Below are 20110 nucleotides of genomic sequence, written 5' to 3'. Positions count from 1 at the left end.
AGAATTACAACCTCTCTCTGTGTTTCCAAAGAGACACTCACTCTCTTATACAGGAGAAAACCTATCTCACAAATATATAGAAATAACTAAGGAGAGAAGAAATGCACTCAAGAACAGAAGAATGCTTGAGGCTGAGGGATGATGAGAATGGTTAAGGGGAGCTCTATTTATAGATCTCTCTCCCCTCGTACGTGAGTGAAGTTTCCTTCACTCTTTCCTACAAAATTTCTTCATTGGATGGCTGCCACCAGATTGGACATATTCCACCAATAATTCTGCTGCCTCTGAAGACTTTGGGACATGCATCATGTCCCCTGCCCACCTTTGCTGACATTTCTCCCACTTGGAGATTTGATTGAGAATCAAGCACATCTCCACACATCCTTTCAATCTTTCCATTTCTGCTGCTTACGTTTCTGCTAGGCTACTTAAGGATCTACACCATTCAAACTTCTCTGCACTCACTGGTTTGGTCAGAATATCAGCAATGTTATCCTTCGTATGGATCTTCTGCATGTCCACACTTCCTTCCTCTACTACTTCCCGAACAAAGTAAAATTGAACTCCAATGTGTTTAGTCCTGGAATGAAAGGCTGGATTCCTTGCAATGTGCAAGGCACTCTGACTGTCACAAAACAGAGGAATCTTTTCTTGTTTGTGCCCAAGCTCCTCCAATAACCTTTTAATCCATATTGCCTCCTTGCAAGCTTGAGTAGCTGCCATGTATTCTGCTTCCGTTGTAGATAATGCCACAACTGTTTGCAGTTTTGAAACCCAGCTGACTGCACCTCCTGCAACTGTAAACACATAACCAGTAGTAGATTTTCTCTTTTCTGGATCACCCGCGTAATCTGAATCCACATAGCCCCTGAGTGTAAAATCTGTTCCTCCAAAACATAATGCAGCATCCGAAGTACCCTTAATGTATCTAAGGATCCTCTTAACCGTGCTCCAATTCTCTTGTCCAGGATTCGTCATATACCGACTGACTGCTCCCGCTGCTTGTGCAATTTCTGGTCTAGTACAGATCATAGCGAACATTAAACTTCCCACTGCTGATGCATACGGTACTCGAGACATCTCCATCTTCTCTGCTTTACTGCTAGGACACATCTCAGAAGATAACTTGAAGTTAATAGGAAGAGGGGTTGAAATTGGCTTACTATCTTGCATGTTGAAGCGCTGCAAGACTTTCTTCAAATAATTTTTCTGGGAAAGCCAAATCTTCCTATTGCTTCTGTCTCGATGAACTTGCATCCCTAGAATCTTGTTTGCTGGTCCCAAGTCCTTCATATCAAATTTCCTAGCCAACTGTGCCTTCAATTCTTGGACCCGATCTTTATTTGGGCCTGCTACCAACATGTCGTCCACGTACAACAGCAAAATGATATAATCATCATCACCAAACCTCTTGAAATACGTACAAGGGTCTGCACTGAGTTTGTTGTACCCAAGGCTCATGATATAGGAATCAAAACTCTTGTACCAACACCTCGGCGCCTGTTTGAGACCGTACAGAGATTTATTCAACCTGCAAACCAAGTTCTCTTTGCCTTTTTCTGCAAAACCTTCTGGCTGGAGCATATAGATTTCTTCTTCAAGATCGCCATGAAGAAATGCTGTTTTCACATCTAGCTGTTCCAGATGTAGGTCAAACACCGCACACAATGTCAATACTACTCTGACTGTTGAAAGTCAAACCACAGGAGAAAATATCTCATTGAAGTCAATACCTTCTTTCTGAGCATACCCTTTGACAACCAATCTCGCACGATACCGCTCCACTTGGTTATTGCCATCACGCTTGATCTTATAGACCCATCTGTTACCTATAGCTTTCCTCCCTCGTGGTAGTGTAACAAGATCCCAAGTTTTGTTTCTGTCCAATGCTTTCAATTCTTCCTGCATCGCTGTCATCCACAGGGATACATCCGAGCTTTGAGTAGCCTCATGGAAACTCGACGGCTCACCATCCTCTGTTAATAGACAATATGCAATGTTGCTTTCAGTGACATAATCTGAAAGCCAACCTGGTGGTCTTCTCTATCGAGTTGACTGCCTTACTTTGGAAACCTCTGACTCAACTAGTTCTTGTTTCTCGTGCTCTGGTACTGCTTCACAAGAAAATTGATCTTTGTCTGTCTTATTTTCCACCTGAATGATAGTATTTTCTGAATTCAGTGTGTCTTTGTCTCCCTTCACTTTATCTTCTTCAAAGATAACATCTCTGCTGATGATAAGCTTGTAGACAGTAGGATCCCACAAGCGAAACCCCTTTACTCCATCAGCATAGCCCAAGAAGATGCACTTTCTGGATTTGGAATCCAACTTTGATCTTTCTTGTTCATTGTACAACACGTACACCGGACTTCCAAATGTATGTAACCGAGAATAATCAGCTGGCTTGTCAGTCTACACCTCCATCGGAGTTTTCAAATCAATCGCCACTGAAGGAGAACGATTGATGATGTAAGAAGCGGTTTTGACTGCTTCTGCCCAAAATGACTTTGGTAGACCCGCAGTACTCAACATGGCTCTTGTTCTGTCCAACAAAGTTCTGTTCATCCGCTCCGCCACTCCATTCTGCTGAGGCGTGTAAGCCGTCGTGAACTGTTTTTTGATGCCCTCATGCTGACAGAATGCATCAAATTCATCACTGGTATATTCTCCTCCATTGTCAGTCCTTAAACACTTGATTTTCTTATCAGAATCAAGTTCAACCTGCGCTTTGAAAGCTTTGAAGATTTCGAAAACATCTGATTTTTTCTTGATTGGATACACCCAACATCTCCTAGAGAAATCATCAATAAAAGAGACAAAGTATCTCGCTCCTCCTAGGGATACCACCGGTGCTTGCCAAACATCAGAATGAATCAGCTCCAATATGCATTTGCTTTTGGCATTAGACGTGCCAAACTTCAATCTGTGTTGTTTACTGGTAATACAATGCTCACAAAAGGGTAGATTCACTTTTGTAATCCCCGGCAACAGCTTCCGTTCTGAGAGAATCTTCATTCCTCGTTCTGACATATGCCTAAGCTTTCTATGCCACAACACTGTTGATTCTTCCCCCGAACCAATTGATGCAACAGCTAATTCCGCCTCTTTGTGTGTTTCCTCCAACAATACATACAGATTCGCAGCAACCTTTTCCGCCTTCATAACCACAAGCGCGCCTTTCACAATCTTCATGATCCATTTTTCGATACGGGTTTTGCACCCAATATCATCCAATTGCCCCAAAGACAAAAGATTTTTTGTCAGACCCTTCACATGTCGTACCTCCTGTATGGTGCGAATAGTGCCATCAAACATTTTGATTTTGATGGTACCGACCCCAGCGATTTCCAAGGCATGATCATTTCCCATGAATACAGATCCTCCTGAGACTGGTTCATACTGGTCGAACCATTCTCTCCTTGACGTCATATGCCATGTCGCTCCTGAATCCATAATCCATGCATCACAAAATTTGTGTCTGCCTTCCGCAACTGTTGCTGCTTCGCTGAATAATATTTCACCACCGCCTGAAGTACTGGCCACATTTTCTTGAGATCTCTTATCGATGCTCTTCGTACACTCTCTCTTGAAGTGCCCTTTACCGCCACATTTAAAGCAGTAAATATTCTTTTTCTTACTTCTTGACTTGGATCTACCATATCTATGGCTCCCATTGGAGTCACGCTCCATCAATTTTCCTCTCGTCATCGGTAAAGCCTCTGCTTGCTTCTATGTTGCCAACCTATCTTCCTTGTTCCTTCGACGACTCTCTTCTCCAAGAACCGCAGTTAAGAAGTCGTCAAAATTTAAATTATCAGAAAAAACATTGTTGGAAACATTGATGATAAGCTGATCGTATGAATCTAGTAGACTTTGAAGTAGAAGCTCCGCACGTTCTTTTTCCTCTATTTTATGCCCCATAGACGTGAGCTGAGAAAATAGAGTATTCAATGTGTTGATATGGTCGGTCATCGATGAGGATTCCGCCATCCGAAGAGTATAAAGCTTTCTCTTTAGGAAAATCTTGTTGTGTAGTGACTTGACCTCGTACAATTTTGTCAGAGTATCCCAAATAACTTTTGCACTTTTTATTTCAGAGATACTTGACAAAACTTCATCCGCTATAGCCAAGTGAAAATTGGCAACAACATTATGATTCATCTCGTTCCACTTTTGATCGTCCGTGACATCCGCCGGTCTATCTCCAAATGCTGCCAAGCAACATTTCTTTGTTAGAATTGCTTGCACCTTCAATTTCCACAGCAAAAAATTGCTTCCGTTGAACTTTTCTATCTCGTATTTTGCCGTCATCTTGACTACAAGAATCCTGCCTTATAAAATCTTCAAAAAATCTTTTCTGATGTGGAAGATCAGTCAAAGCTGCAACCACAGAGCATACTCAGAATTTTAAGAAATTTTATGTCAAGGCTCTGATACCACTTGTTGGTCCCAGGTGCGGCATCACGAGATAGAAATTATGTAAATTGAAGAATAAATAGACACCAAGATTTACGTGAAAAACCCCCAAAAATTATTAGGGTAAAAACCACGGGCAAGACCAAAAGATTCCACTATAATATTTGGAGAATTACAACCTCTCTCTGTGTTTCCAAAGAGACACTCACTCTCTTATACAAGAGAAAACCTATCTCACAAATATATATAAATAACTAAGGAGAGAAGAAATGCACTCAAGAACAGAAGAATGCTTGAGGCTGAGGGATGATGAGAATGGTTAAGGGGAGCTCTATTTATAGAGCTCCCTCCCCTCGTACGTGAGTGAATTTTCCTTCACTCTTTCCTACAAAATTTCTTCATTGGATGACTGCCACCAGATTGGACCGATTCCTCCAATAATTCTGCTGCCTCTAAAGACTTTGGGACATGCATTAATTGCATGTCCCCTGCCCACCTTTGCTGACAGTTACCTCAACATCCATGTGCAGCATCGACACTATGAACAATGAAAATTCAAACTTTAACCCTGAATGACAAATAAACCAACTTAATTCAGCAAATAACGCATTAACCTCGAAATGTCACCGTATGCAGTCAAATGAAAAACTGGGGCAATTGATGGAATTGATCGCATTGGAAGGGAGAAATAGAGATTTTCAATTTGGTTGTTTTCATAAGAAAAACAAATACGTTATGGTGAAGGTAATCATAGAAGTGGTAATTGATATACAATCATTTATACATAGGCAGCTTAATCCATCAAACCCAACAAAAATGGCTCCATTACTTAGATTTCTCTAGAACAGAATAATTTCTATAAGAATGAGAACCATGGTTCGCAATCGCGGTCGCGGAGACCACCGTTCCAGTTACAATGAAATTTCGTGGAACGGTCACGGAACGGATTTTAATTGTTAAATATTATAAATATTTAAAAACTAAAAATTTCAAAAAAAATATTTAGATCTACCAAATTGAAATTAATATCATTTAAATAGATTATTTGAAGTAAATACGAAAGTAAATTAATATTTCATCTACGTGATGTCTTTCTTTTTCTACCTTCTGTGTAACACCCTCAACCGATGAAAATGTTACAAACTATGCAAAGAGATTGAGTAGCTGGAGGTTTAACAACCCTCAACCATGTCTCCATACTCTTCGGCCTTCACCGTTTAGAGCCTCCAAAAATAAAACGATTGGTGTTTCTATTACTCGAAGAGCTTGCTCAATTATGTTAAACTTAATTTTACACATGATTTTTGTTTAATGTTCTGGTTATCAATTTTTTGTTTGCTTAATTATTTCTATTAGTTAGTTTTACTATCTTTTTCATTTAATAGAAGGTTGTACGATTAGTCCAATTCTACCAATAAGAAATTAGAAGAGGGATGGAGTCGTGAGATTTTCATCTTCTTATGTGACGAAAAATATTCATATTGTTGGTGTTTTGCCAACATCGAGAATGACTATTCTTTTACATGGATTTATTATATTATGAAATCTATATGATATTCAAATAAATATGTGTTATATATTGAGGATTTATTGTTTGGTGTATGTTTTGCATAAATTTATTAATTCATGGTTTCTCACTTTTTCATCTTATACTTACAATTGAGACCTTTCTAAGTGCACAAAACAAAATTAAGCGACCTTGGAAGTTTGTTTCATTTAATTTGGTTATCAATTTTGCTTCACACTCAACATAAGTATTTAAAATTTCATGACAAATACATAATCTTAACTAAAAATTAATTAAAATATTTACACGCATGTAATGTTTGGGTAACATAATTAAAATTAATTTATATTTCATGTAATAATTATCAGATAAATAATGTAGATCAAAGGAAGCGTTAAAAATATTTTTATATATCTATTTCCGTACAAGATATCATAACTTGAATAATTTTTGTTTATGTAGAGCAAAGGGAGCGATATATATACAACACCAATTATTTTTAATTTTTGTTAACGTTAGAAAAATTACACGTTTTATATTTTATACACCTATACATGATGTGCGTCGGTCTCTACTGTATAATAATAATTTTGGACCACCTAAAAAAGGGAGCCCTGACCCGACGGTTTCATTCGTCTCACTTCATTAACAAGTTTTATTTTTACCTAAGTTACAAGGTTGGATAATTACTGCGAGGAGATTTTGGGTAAAACAAATATCCATTAACAATCGAAATATGACGTTTAAAATATCGTATCGTTTAAAATATTTGAATTATATTGTTATTATTATTATTTTTAATTTATAATAAAACCACAAACATTTAAATTGAATTTATTATTATTCTAAAAAATGAAATGCTACTTGCTGAGAAATATTTTAAAATTATTTTTTTATTATTGATTTAATTAGTAACGTGAACAAGAATTATTCAAAATAAACAATTTATAGAACGTAAATATTATATGTGCTAGGTACCTAATATTTATTTTCAATTAATTAGTTAACCAAATTGCCACCCATTCAAATTTATTAATTTGGTAAAAGAACATTTGGGAGAGAATTTCAACGTTCATTGGGAAAATTGAACAATTTTGTCATTGTGTTTGATGACCTAAACTTGACCTTTAAATGTTTGAATTGACATAAATATATACTTTCAAGAATTTTTTTATGTATGGCATTAAAATTAATTTGATTTCGGTGATTTCACTCGAATTAAAATAAGGATAAGTTTGTTTTAAATCCCCAAACACTAACATAATTTTGCATTCAATTTCTGTCAGAAAAAAAAAATATGTTTCAACTCCATAATCCACACAAAAATGTTTCTGCACACCTTGGGCCCACATGTTTTTTTGCGGGTGAAAATCAGTACAAAATTTGAAAATATGATACTAATATATGTAATTTGAGTACTAACTGTTTTAGATCTGATACAAAAGATAAAATTTTGGGTACAAAATTTGAGCAACTTTATATATATTAACACTTGCAACACATGTTTGTACACTCAATAATCATATATTAGTACCAGATTTTAAACAACCGATACTTCAATATCAAATATTAGTAAAAAAACAAATATGTAATTAATATCAATACTTGAATATATATTTGAGTACTCAAAAATCATATATTAGTACCAAATTTGAAATAATTTATGCTCAAATATCATGTATTAGTATTGTATTTTCAATATTTTGTATCGAATTTGGTTCGAAAAAAACTTGTGGGCTCAGGGAGTGCAGAAACATTTTACTATGTATTAGGGAGCTCAAATATATATTTTTCTGACAGAAACTGAATGCAAAGTTATATTTGAGTTTGGAGATTTAAAGCTAATTTACTCTTAAAAGGATAATAATTATAACATATTTCCAATTGTAGTATACTAAAACAAAACGTGAGTAAGGACTAGACCAAAAGTTCAAAATCTTCAAAAAATACGTTAACAACTTTCCGAGTTTCCAAGTTATATGATCATATATATCTCAATATATAGAAAATTTTGGTTAGATAACTCCTAAATTAAAAATAGTCATATCTCACATATAGCTAGGAAAATTTTCATGTCGAACAAACCCGTGACTCATATGCATATATACGTATAAAAAAATGCATATATCACAACATATATATAGGATAATTATGGAGGAATTGTATAAAAGTTGAGGTTTATGTTGAACGCAATCGAACCCAATGGCAAACGTTGGTATTGAATTAGAACATTCGTATGCATATATAATCAATAATAGTGAAGATAAGTTATAATATAATATAATATATAATATTTATTCAAATTAATTTAAAGGGATCCCAGATTGTTGAAAATCCATCAATTTGTCATTCATTAATGAAAAATGTAAGTTATATAATATCATGCAACTGTGCAAGTATCACATTTATTCTAAAATAATTATAAATAAAATATTATATTATATTTCATCAAAAAGTTAGTCTAAATTGTCTGCCCGTATGATTCATGCGTACAATTGGGATAATTTTAATCTCGATGTCACATCATTTTGGTCCGAAGAGTTATGATCCTTCTTATTTATGGTCGACAAAAACTCATATGAAACGATCTCAATGGTCATTTTTTTAAAACGGGTTTTTTATATGAGTTATCTATTAAAAAGTATTATATTTTATGTCAAAAGTATTACTTATTATTATAAATATGAATAGGATCGGATTGACCCGTCTTATTTGTGAAACCGTCTCACAAGAGTGTTACTCTTTATGGTCTGGCAAAAAAGGTATATCAAATTACGAAATTTTAAAATTAATAACCCCAACTGTTATATGAACATTTAAATTCTATAAATTAAAGAATACGTCTAAGTGTAATAATTATTCCTACAATTGAGATGAGATGTTTGGGTCACAATATATTTTAAAATATTTGAGTTTCATAATTATTGTCAACTATAACTTCTTGTAAAACGATACATTTCATCCTACAATTAGTATAAGAGTCAATGTTTTTTTTCTCATTGATTATAAAAATTGCAATTCTTTAGATTATACAGATTGTTGGAATGCAATAATTGATCCTGTTATGAGAACAATCGACACATGACATTTGAACTTATGTAAGATTTAAAATTTTTAAGTTACACAATTACCACAAACTATAACTTTTCGTAAAATGACAAACATTCAATCTTACAATTCATCTAACTCGATCAAGCCTCTAGACTCTAGAGGCCGCTTAAATTTAATAAATCCGTGGATCGTTTAACATAATCTCATAATTTTGCTAGGTTTAGATTTATATCTAACAGTGAGAGCTATATAATATAAATAATTTAAATGTCATAAATTAGGACTAGATATAACATACGACATGTTTAAATTCCATAAACTATTGTGGCAAGTTGGCCGAAATAAAGCTGTATGATTCTAATCGGTTAATATCGTCTTAATTTATTAAATTGATTTTTTCCCGCTTCACTTCTTTATTTATTTATATTTTGTCAAAATAATGATATGTTACTAATATTCAGGGATGTAGCCAAAAATCTTTTAAACTCTGGGCTACTTGATTCGAAAATAAAATAAATTAAATTAAATTAAATATTTAAAAATTAAAATAGAATAATTCAAAAACCGTAAAAATTTTGAAACATTTCATATCAAACTTATAATGTTTCAACTGAATTTTCAAATAATATAAATATGAGCAATACTATATGTACGACGACTTTTATACACCAAATCTTACGACACAATACATAAATTAAAATATATCAAAATCTCACGATAAATTGAATACAAAATAATGCTATAAAATAGCAAAATCTAACGATATAATTGTTGTAAATATCGTTGTATACGATATTTATTATACCTTTAACATTGAAATCACTATGATAGAATTTCTATACAAGAATTTATACATTATCAACATAAAATAACTTAATTGATCCATTATCTGATCACGAGAAAATGTACATCATAATCGAAAAAAATTTCAGTTTTACTATACTCAAAACTTAATTGAGGTGCAAACTGATCATTTTTCTGTAACCAACAACAAATAGCTACATAATGCAATAAAAAACTGAATTATCTCTAATGTAAAAAATATTGAAAATTAAAATTATTTATGACAAATATTCATCATCATTATTAGGATAAAAAAACTCTCGAATTCATATCCATATTGTCATATGTCTTGATATCTATCAAAAAAAACTTATTCATACTTTATGTCATGTATTAAATGAGCACATTGAAAATTTTCAAGGAACAAATAGCAATTATTATGTTCAATTTATATATTAATGAAACTAAATTAAATTAATGAATTTGATATAAAAGTTACCTAATTTAAAGAAGAGTTTCAAATAATTAATTGAATGTGCAAAATGGAGTGGAGGGAAGGATGAAGCCCAAGAAAGATTGGGAAAATATTTCAATTATAATGGGCTAAAGAACTAATTCAATGAAAAAAAATATTAGCTCAACACACACTAAAATTAAACAAGAATACATCAAAATACACACATATATTAAAAGTATTTAAAAAAAATTTAGCTAGGGCTGGAGCCCACCCCAACCTTTGGGTGACTCCGTCCCTACTAATACTGCTATTGTATTATTGAAAAATTGTTGTTACGTCAAATAAATAAATGGTAGAATTTGAAGAAAATAAAGTTGAAGTATTATAAAGAAGACGAAATTTCGACACTAGCCGTGTATAAGCAAATCCACAAGTAATTTTTGGAATTTTTCCTATACTTTGAAGGAGATAAACCTGAATTATTCGTAGTTCTAAACCAACTTATAATTATCCAAAAAGACTCCCACGTCCGAAACTTCTAATGTCTAAAGGCATTAACGTGCGTCAAAACTCTGAAAATTCATTAAAGAATCTGATAATTCTTTTTCATAAATGTTTTTTAAAAAATTTTAAAAAAATTATAATAATAAAATAATATATAATATACCTCTTTATGTGAACACCTTTATTCATGTTATTTAATTTTCAAATAAACATGTGTTTACTAAATTAATTAATTAGAAGCTTCTTTCCTTCTTCATCTTCTCTGTTGACGTCACAAAAGGGACTTTTCATCTTCATGCCTGGAAAAGTCAATACTGCCACCTAATGTGTTGAATAAAAACACGTCAACAACAGCTCCACCTTTCCGATGGGAACCAATCTAATACACGTATATCTCATTAACCTTATTACGTATATTTTTAAATCTTAAAAAACATATTTTGAATAAATTATATTATATTAAATACATATACAACACATGTTACCATAGTTTTTTATATATTTTTTGGTAAGATTTTATTTCCGTGGAACTCTTGCATTGTAGAATATCGATGCCATTATTATAACAATGTTTTTTTATATATATATAAAATTACAAATATATGTTTATATATGATTAAAAATAATAGAGGTATGTATATATATCTTCTTGAAATTTAAATTCATTTATATATCTGTTATTATTACATCTAGAAGTCTAGAATAGGAATTGATTCTTAAATTATAATGTATAAAGAGGTAGAGTTCAAATGCCGATCGAAGTTTCCAAACATAAAGTAATTATTTTATTTTATTTATCTTTATATCATTTTTTTTTTCATAGTCATTCTATTTCTGATAATTTCATAATCATTATGATAATTCATAAACATTTTATTATATAATTTAATAAAAAAATATAATTCTTTTGTAGATTGAGTTAATATATATTCATTAAAATATTTTATCAATTAAATACAATCAATAAACTGAAAAGTATTACTTTATCTATGCATAAATATATATTTTTTAATTACTAAAATTTAAACAATAATGCTTTTATTAATTTATAAAGGTGATTATGCACCAAATTTAAATTTTTATGGGGAAATCAATCACAATGTTCTATCTTAATTGGGGTAATAGCATTGAAACTAGAGCTGACGTATTGGACTAAAATACCGAATTTTTGGCATATCGTATCGAAATTTTTTTAATATACAGATATTTTTTCGGTATACCGAATTTTTTTTTTGGTATCTATACGGTATCAATATGGATTTTTTTCATACAAAAATTTCAAAATTTCGCTATTGGTAACGGTATAAATTTTTTTCATACCAATATTTTTAATAAGATATACCGAAAAACCACTCACTAATTTAAACACATATACATTCGTGTTCTTAGTCATTCCATTCGTATTTCTAATCATTATATTAGAAAAGGGAAAATAAAACTTGGAGTTTTGGTCTATTAAAATTTAAAGAAAATTTTCTTTTTGATATGTTAATTTTTTTTTTTTAGTTATGTTGCAACAAAATATTAAGTGATGTATCGTTAAAAAATATTGATGTGATATTGAATAAAATTCTGACTTAACATACAATTTTTAATTTATAAGATATTATATTAGTAATTGAACTAAAATAATCGAAAATAAAATTTAATGAAATAAAAACTCAAAATGGCTCAAAAATAATTTTCCTTATAAGTATGCAAATTCAATTTCAAGACCTTCTCATTAGAATTCAGAACAAAACTATGCGCTCTTCTCTTGATACGAGTTGAATCATGCAGTTGAAAGGGTTTTGCTTCATCTTACCCACCGAATTTGAAGAACTTGATCGCAAAAAAGTCCAGGAAGCCGCACCAAAGCCGTCATCCGATCGCAACTGCGGCCTTCTAATTCTTGATTTTCTTCGTCAATCACTCCACGGCCTGCACAGATCCAAATGGGCACATATTTCTCATCAAGAATTTCGGAAGAAACAGCTCTCCACCCTGTTTTTCGATGCAGAAGGCGTGCAGATTCAAGAAAAAATGGGTGGCGAAAACCCAAGAATATTCAGCTATTCTGAGCTGTTTATAGGTTCTAATGGATTCAGCGACAACGAAGTGCTCGGAAGTGGAGGATTCGGCCGAGTTTACAGGGCGGTTTTGCCGAGCGATGGCACGGTGGTGGCCGTGAAATGCCTGGCGGAGAGGGGGGAGCGCTTTGAGAAGACTTTCACAGCGGAGCTGGTGGCCGTGGCCCATCTCCGTCACCGGAATCTCGTCAAGCTGCGAGGATGGTGTATTCACGAAGAGGAGCTGCTTCTTGTTTATGAATACATGCCCAATCGGAGCCTCGACCGAGTACTCTTCAGACGGCCGGAAAGTCTGGATGCTGCGGCGGCGCCACGTTCACTTACGTGGAACAGAAGGAAGAAAATAATCCATGGGTTGGCATCTGCCTTAAATTATCTCCATCAACAGCTCGAAACTCAGATCATACATCGGGACGTGAAGGCTAGTAACGTCATGCTCGACTCCCATTTCAATGCCAGATTAGGCGACTTTGGCCTCGCTCGGTGGCTAGAACACAAAGTCGAACACGAGCCAAAGACGCCACCCATGTCTAAAGACAGACAGTTCCGGCTAGTGGAAACGACCAGAGTTGGAGGAACGATAGGCTACTTGCCTCCAGAGAGCTTCCAGAAGAGAAGTGTGGCCACGGCAAAGTCCGATGTCTTCAGCTTCGGTATCGTCTTGTTGGAGATCGTTTCGGGTCGACGTGCCGTGGATTTGACTTACCCTGATGATCAGATCATCTTACTCGATTGGATAAGAAGGCTTTCTGATGAGGGTGCCCTGTTTCAAGCAGGGGATGCTAGGATCCCGGACAGGGATTTTGCTCAATCAGATATAGAACGTTGCGTAAAAATCGGGCTAATGTGCACATTTCATGATTCGAATTTGAGGCCTGGTATGAAATGGGTTGTGGAAGCTCTCTCAGGCAATGTATACGGCACATTACCTGATCTTCCATCATTTCGGTCATACCCTCTGTACATTTCTTTGTCGTCCTCGACCAGCACAAGCATGAACTCGAACACAAATGTTTCAAAATCGAATACCACCAGCAGTAGCACAACTGCTTTTAACTCATCCAACTTTGTCTCAGCTAATGCCGAAACCATTTACCTGACTGCTGAATCCGAGGCTAGTGGTATTGCTTCATCGAGTAGGAAGTTTAGCCCCAAAAAAACTTTTCCCTTGGTCGAAACTCCAAGAATCTTTACCTATGAGGAGATCATCTTAGCAACAAGCAATTTCTCTGATTCACATAGGGTAGCAGAAGTGGACTTTGGGACAGCATACTATGGTTTTCTTGACAACGGTCACCATATTTTGGTGAAACGATTGGGTATGAAGACTTGCCCTGCATTGAGAAGTAGATTCGCTAATGAATTCCAAAACTTGGGAAGATTACGCCACCGAAACCTGATACAACTCCGGGGATGGTGCACCGAGCAAGGGGAGATGCTGGTCGTTTATGACTACTCTGCTTCCCAACTTCTGAGCAACATTATTTTCCAACATGAACCCAAAAAGAATCGTTTGATCTTGAATTGGAATCAACGTTACAGCGTGATCAAATCACTGGCTTCGGCCATTTGCTACCTTCATGAAGAATGGGATGAACGAGTGATCCACAAAAACATCACATCTTCTGCGGTGTTTCTTGATCTGGATATGAACCCTCGACTAGGTTCCTTTGCTCTAGCCGAGTTCTTAACAAGAAACGAACATGGCCATCACGTAGATGTCGACAAGAAAACTTCAGTGCGTGGGATATTTGGGTACATGTCACCAGAATACATGGACTCTGGTGAAGCAACAACAATGGCTGATGTTTACAGCTTCGGGATCGTGCTCCTTGAGGTGATCAGTGGACAAATGGCAGTCGACTTTAGGCGGCCTGATGTGCTATTAGCAGACAGAGTGCATCAATTCGAGGTCCGGAAAAGACCTTACAGAGAGTTTGTCGATTGGAAGCTGGATGCACAATACAATGAAACGGAACTGGTGAGGCTAATGAAACTAGGAATCGCGTGCACGAGCTCTAATCCAGAGTCCAGACCGAGCATGAGGCAAATTGTAAGCATATTGGACGGCCACGATCAGTGGTTTGCGGAGACGGAGCGCAAGAAGGAGAAAAAGGAAGAATGGAGACGAAGAAATGTGTCTTCTTTATGTCTCATTCGAAGAATTCAATCTCTTGGAATACATTGATCTTTAAGTTGGTTGTATGTACATGTTTGGGACATTTTGTAACAATGTTGAAGTGTGTTTCTTGTTCTTTTATTTTTGTAATGTAATATAGGAAAATTTTATTGTTCTCAAGGCTTTGATGGATTAAGTTGGTACCAAAAACATCAACCAAAGTAGAAATTTAACCAAAAATTGAAGAGCTTTGACATATTCTGGACACACAATCAATCATACGTGCTCTCTTTTTCCCTAGAAAAGAATATATAAAACAAAAAGACAATCTACCTAGTTCCTAGGTACAAAGAAAAGGAAAGAAAAACGATCCATTTTCGTGGAAGTCGAATGAAGCAGCATCTGCATTTCGATTAGTCCAGTACGTCGAGGGGTAGTTTTTGTATCCATCCATCTGTGTCTATGTAAGCATTGCTTGTAAAAGACAGAAACTCCGTTAGACTTAAGTTCTTTTCCCACTCGACTCGGTTCGATTTATCGGATCCCGATCCATTGCATCCGTACTCAGCGAAGGTTAAGCGATTCCTGGTTAAGACACGAGAAAATGGATTTAGAATATGCATACATGGCATATTTTTCATTCAAAAGTCATCCTTACAAATTGCAAACTAACAAAAAGAGTCACAAGCACTTCTCTTAACATGATGATTACATTTTTTTTTTCATCTTTTGTTGATTTTGGCCCTTATTGTTTATGATCGACACTGTTTTGGTCCCTCTTTCGTTGGTTTTCGATAATAATGTCTAGGGTCGTGTTTGGATGAGAGAAACCACGACTACTTTGACCTCAAATAATGAGGCTAAAAAAAACTTTAAGGTCGTGTTTGGATGAGAGGATTTAATTAATTCGAAGACAATTTTTGGTAATATAGACGAAATTTAGGGTAAATTAAAATCGAAATTTCTTACTCTTGGCCGACGAAGTCCCAAGCATCCCAACCTTGAGGAATGACAATGTCGGAGAGAAAAGAGTTGGAATATATAACTCTGGAATAGGCTTTCCAAGCTCTTCCCAAATATGTAGTACCAGCTCCTGTCACATTGCAACGTTTGAATACAAATCCACTGCTATCATTTTCACTTGATCTTGCATTTGCAGCTATGTAACCTATTGAATCAGGGTCTGCAACTCCTCCATTCACTGATATCACACATTGCTACAACCAACATATTAAATATATCATTATTACTGTCAATTATAGGATAAATATGTTTTTCTATAATTCCTTTTTTTTTTTCCGAAAAAATTGTTATGGTGTATAGTGATTTTTGTCCTAGTATTTGAATCGACCCGGCCCTTCTCACCAAGAACAGTGATTTTATCGCCTATGGTGGAGGCAGTTCATGAACCATACTTAACGAGAAAATTGGTTGGAGATATTTGATCTTGCAATTCTTTTTTTTTTTTTTTTTTAACTTTTGGTCCTATTAACAGTGAATTTGTATTTTCAGTCTATAGTTTGAAATTATTTTGGTTCTATTATGATGAATTTTCATTTGTAATCATGTCACTTGTATATTGTTTTCATTTTTAATTTTTTAACTTGTATTTTTTTCAATTTCGGTCCTTTTATGACCAATCATAAAAATCAAAATGAAAATAACTAAAATGTTAAAAGAACAAAAAATGAAAAGAATGTGCAAGTTACCGGACTAAAAATTAAAGTTCACCGTAACAGGACCAAAATGAAAAAAAAATGCAAGTTAGAGGACTGAAAATAATAATCCACCGTTAACAAGAGCAAAATGAAAAAAAAATACAAATAACAAGAAAAAAAACGTAGTTCTCCCCGTAAAAAACTACGAGTGAATCCCCTAGGATCTTACTTCACATAATCATAGTGTGTGTCCATATACTGGTAATTTTCTGCACATACTGTGTGCAAAAAAAAAAAAGAATGCTAGTGTATAAAATATTTTGTACCAAGTAATTTATATGTTAAAAAAATCTAATCTTATTATAAACACATAATGAGCTTTATGAGTAATCTTTTATTAGATTTTTTTTGTAAAATTAATCAGAATACGTATTCAAGAAAGGATAATTTTGATTATTTAATTTATTTGAATTAAATCCCTATTTTAAAGTGGATTGAGAATCTTAATTTGATTACATGAATTAAAACTCAAAGGGAATTGGATAAGAGTCCTAATTACGAATTCATCATCTTAGTCAAATTAGATAATGCGATATATCCGATTAAAATCTATTTGTATGATTATTGGATAACAATTTTTGACTCCAATATTTGAAGTGTGCAAATTTTGTATGTTCTTTAGTTATACACTTATCAACAATTAAAATTTTTAAACTTTGGAGCGGATGAACAATCTAACAAATATAAGTTCAGCGCATCTCGTACGGAACATACTTTACTGATTCCCAATAATCAAGTAGATTTTCTAATTCTGCCTCTAAAAATATGAAGAACTTATATGGTTAATTAAATGAATTGGTCAATTAATTATTACCTCATAAATGGATTGACCACTTCCAAAGATGAAATCAGTGGATCCTTCAATCTTGCAACGCTTGAAATAATGTCTTCCCTGATCATCCAACAAGGTGTCTTGGTACCCCAAGAAACTACACTCGTAAAAGGCCGATTTGTCGCCGGAGATCATAGCCGCCACGGCCGGTTTCACCGGATTCTCAGTCTCATTTGGGGGATAATTGTAAGAATTCTATAAACATAATATTAATCTCTTTTTCTAAAAAAAAAAAAAAAAATGAAAGTAGGCTTAAAAGTTTCGACGATATCACCGAAGATAATTTCTATCAAAATATATCCCAACCAGAATAATTTGATTGTGGCTCTAGCTATATTATCGGAATCAAAATAATTTGTTTTTTAAACGATAATAAATCGAAGATTCTTACCACAAAAGTCATCCCCGAAACCACAATATTATCGGCCAAGGACCCAAAAGTTGAACTGCTCAACATATATTCATGAGCTCCCCACACCACATTGGTTTTCCCCATACCTTCTCCTTTCAGATAGATAAATGACTTGTTCTGAGGAATTACTACTTGTTCGCTGCATAAAAAATATAACATAAAATAAACAAAAATTACTATATATAAACCCTAAAAGCCTAGTAAAATCAAAGTTAATTAAATGTGGCATTTCTTTGAATATTTTTAAGTAATTTATTTTAGCTATCAGCCGTCAGAAGCCATCCAGAAGAGAGGAAGGAGACCAAGACCTCTTCATACAATCATAATAAATGCCATACAAGATAAAGGAATAAGCTTTCTGCTCATTATATATAACCATAAGATTGCATCAACGCCATAAAAATACAGCAGCAGAAGAAGAAGAAGAAGAAACCAACCCAAATTTTCGATAAAATCGAAATCGCAAGCGAAGAACTAGTATTATATATATATTTTTTAACAAAGTATATATACATGATATACTTTACATATATCGCCCTCGATCGACATGTAGAGCTTCTACCACTGATACATGATATAGTTACACACACACATATTTATTTTTATATATATATATATATATATATATATATATATATATATATATATATTCGGAACGAAAAGAATACAAAAATGGAATCGTTGTATAATGATCGATCAGCTTACTTGTATATTCCAGCCTTGATGGAGATCAAAACCCATTGCTTATTGTTTGATGGGACGGAATCGATGGCTGCTTGGATAGTTGTAAAGCATGAATAATATTGCTGCAGCTGGCTCCAAGGATCCACATAAATTGTTCTTTCACCCAATAATTTCCTCATTAATCTTTCTTGAAATTCACAGTTTGTGAGCACAAAGCACATGAAAAAATTCACAAGCATAAATACGTGCTGTAAAATCTTCCCACTCATTTTTTCACCAAATGTTAATAAATTTTTGAATTATAAAGGAAAGTGTTTTAAAGAGTGGACTTCAAGGGTTTTCCCAAATAAATATGTAATTAATTGATTAATAAAGATTTCCTCGTTCTTACCCCCTCAGTTTCATTCATACGTACGTTCGAAATAATCAGCAGTATATATTAGGAAGCTTAGAAGGAATTAATTATTTGTGAATTATTATTTTTGAATATGAATTAATTTCATTTGTATGATCTTAAAAATGTTAGCATTAGTTGCTCTAAGTGGACTTTGTAACACTTCATGATCAGTCAACCGTAACTAAAAGTTGCATTTAATTTGTTAATAAACATAAATGTAAGTTTTAGAAAGTTCAATATGGAAATGTAAGTTACAATATATATTCATGGATATTTTTTTATGATGAAGGTATTGAGATGATTGAAATGAAAATGCAAAATTAGATTAAGCAAAATTTAAAATTATATTATATAAAGTATATATATATATATATATATATATATATATTATTATTATTATTATTATACTCTCTTTGTCTAAATTATATAGAGTTGTTTTTTAACACATATTTTAAGATAAATCACTGGACAAACAAATTTACATATAAACAATATCCTATTTTTTCCCTCAATGAAAATTTTTCTAAATATTATATAAGCCTACATATTTAAGACAATTACAAAAATGACCTACTCAGATAGTTTTTGGTTAAACTTATTAAAAATAGTTTATATACTCATAGAGCTTAAAAGCTATTTTTATGAGCTTAAATTAAAATATTTAGATAAATTTATTTTAAACAACTTACAAATATTTATGTGTTTGATATTATAATATCTTTTTATTGTCAAATTTAATAGTTATACATATATGAAAATAATTTTAGAATGAAATTTTATTAAAAAATAAAACTATTTTATATTTTAATTTATAAAATTTTATATTATTTGGAAAAAAATTAAATAATATTTAATGAGTGAAAGACATGATGAAGATTTATGAAAATATGCAAGGATATTTTGGAGAAAAATGTTAGGATAAGCTCTGTTTGACGGTGTATAAACTATTTGGAAAAAAATTTACCCAAATAAATTTTAACAGCTTATAAACTCCAAAACAACTCATATAAGTTGTTTTGAAGCTTATAAGCTAAGCCAAACATCCTCTTAATCGAGAGAAGACAGAGGCAGTGTTAGTCATCTTTAAGTTTTGATAATGCATAACCTAAATATCAATAGACTCTCAACTATCAGAAAATAGTAGAAATGAAATTCAGTAGA

The 20110-nt window shown here is 33.2% G+C and overlaps 3 protein-coding genes across 3 annotated transcripts; 1 reads left to right on the top strand and 2 right to left on the bottom strand.

Annotated features, from left to right (window-relative positions):
• Positions 1–1651: 1651 nt before the first annotated feature.
• Positions 1652–3192, bottom strand: LOC140863439 (uncharacterized mitochondrial protein AtMg00300-like). The gene is made up of 2 exons (XM_073266872.1): positions 2858–3192; positions 1652–1685 (listed from the first exon to the last, which is right to left on the bottom strand). Exons 1-2 carry the CDS (start codon positions 3190–3192, stop codon positions 1652–1654), a joined length of 369 nt encoding a protein of 122 aa, XP_073122973.1.
• Positions 3193–12434: 9242 nt separating this feature from the next.
• LOC140878098 (receptor like protein kinase S.2) lies at positions 12435–15162 on the top strand. Its single transcript, XM_073281705.1, has one exon. It carries the CDS (start codon positions 12492–12494, stop codon positions 14973–14975), a length of 2484 nt encoding a protein of 827 aa, XP_073137806.1. The 5' UTR covers positions 12435–12491; the 3' UTR covers positions 14976–15162.
• A 154-nt stretch (positions 15163–15316) lies between these two features.
• LOC140878101 (probable pectinesterase 29) lies at positions 15317–18911 on the bottom strand. Its single transcript, XM_073281709.1, has 5 exons — positions 18574–18911; positions 17848–18007; positions 17439–17651; positions 15876–16123; positions 15317–15491 (listed from the first exon to the last, which is right to left on the bottom strand). Exons 1-5 carry the CDS (start codon positions 18819–18821, stop codon positions 15320–15322), a joined length of 1041 nt encoding a protein of 346 aa, XP_073137810.1. The 5' UTR covers positions 18822–18911; the 3' UTR covers positions 15317–15319.
• Between the last annotated feature and the right edge of the window lie 1199 nt (positions 18912–20110).

Source organism: Henckelia pumila, chromosome 1 (genome assembly GCF_033568475.1).
Source record: "Henckelia pumila isolate YLH828 chromosome 1, ASM3356847v2, whole genome shotgun sequence".
NCBI classification, from domain to species: Eukaryota; Viridiplantae; Streptophyta; class Magnoliopsida; order Lamiales; family Gesneriaceae; genus Henckelia; species Henckelia pumila.
This window is presented reverse-complemented; position numbering and strand designations above follow the sequence as displayed.

Excerpts from the sequence above, each read along its gene's own strand:
- LOC140863439 (XM_073266872.1), bottom strand. The coding sequence starts at position 3,192 with ATGAAGATTGTGAAAGGCGCGCTTGTGGTTATGAAGGCGGAAAAGGTT. Across the intron at positions 1,686-2,857 it reads CTGATTCATTCTGATGTTTG|TCAGAGTAGTATTGACATTG; the intron begins GCAAGCACCGGT and ends GACTTTCAACAG.
- LOC140878098 (XM_073281705.1), top strand. The coding sequence starts at position 12,492 with ATGCAGTTGAAAGGGTTTTGCTTCATCTTACCCACCGAATTTGAAGAA.
- LOC140878101 (XM_073281709.1), bottom strand. The coding sequence starts at position 18,821 with ATGAGTGGGAAGATTTTACAGCACGTATTTATGCTTGTGAATTTTTTC. Across the intron at positions 18,008-18,573 it reads ATCAAGGCTGGAATATACAA|CGAACAAGTAGTAATTCCTC; the intron begins GTAAGCTGATCG and ends TTTTTTATGCAG. Across the intron at positions 16,124-17,438 it reads GTGGTCAATCCATTTATGAG|CAATGTGTGATATCAGTGAA; the intron begins GTAATAATTAAT and ends TGTTGGTTGTAG.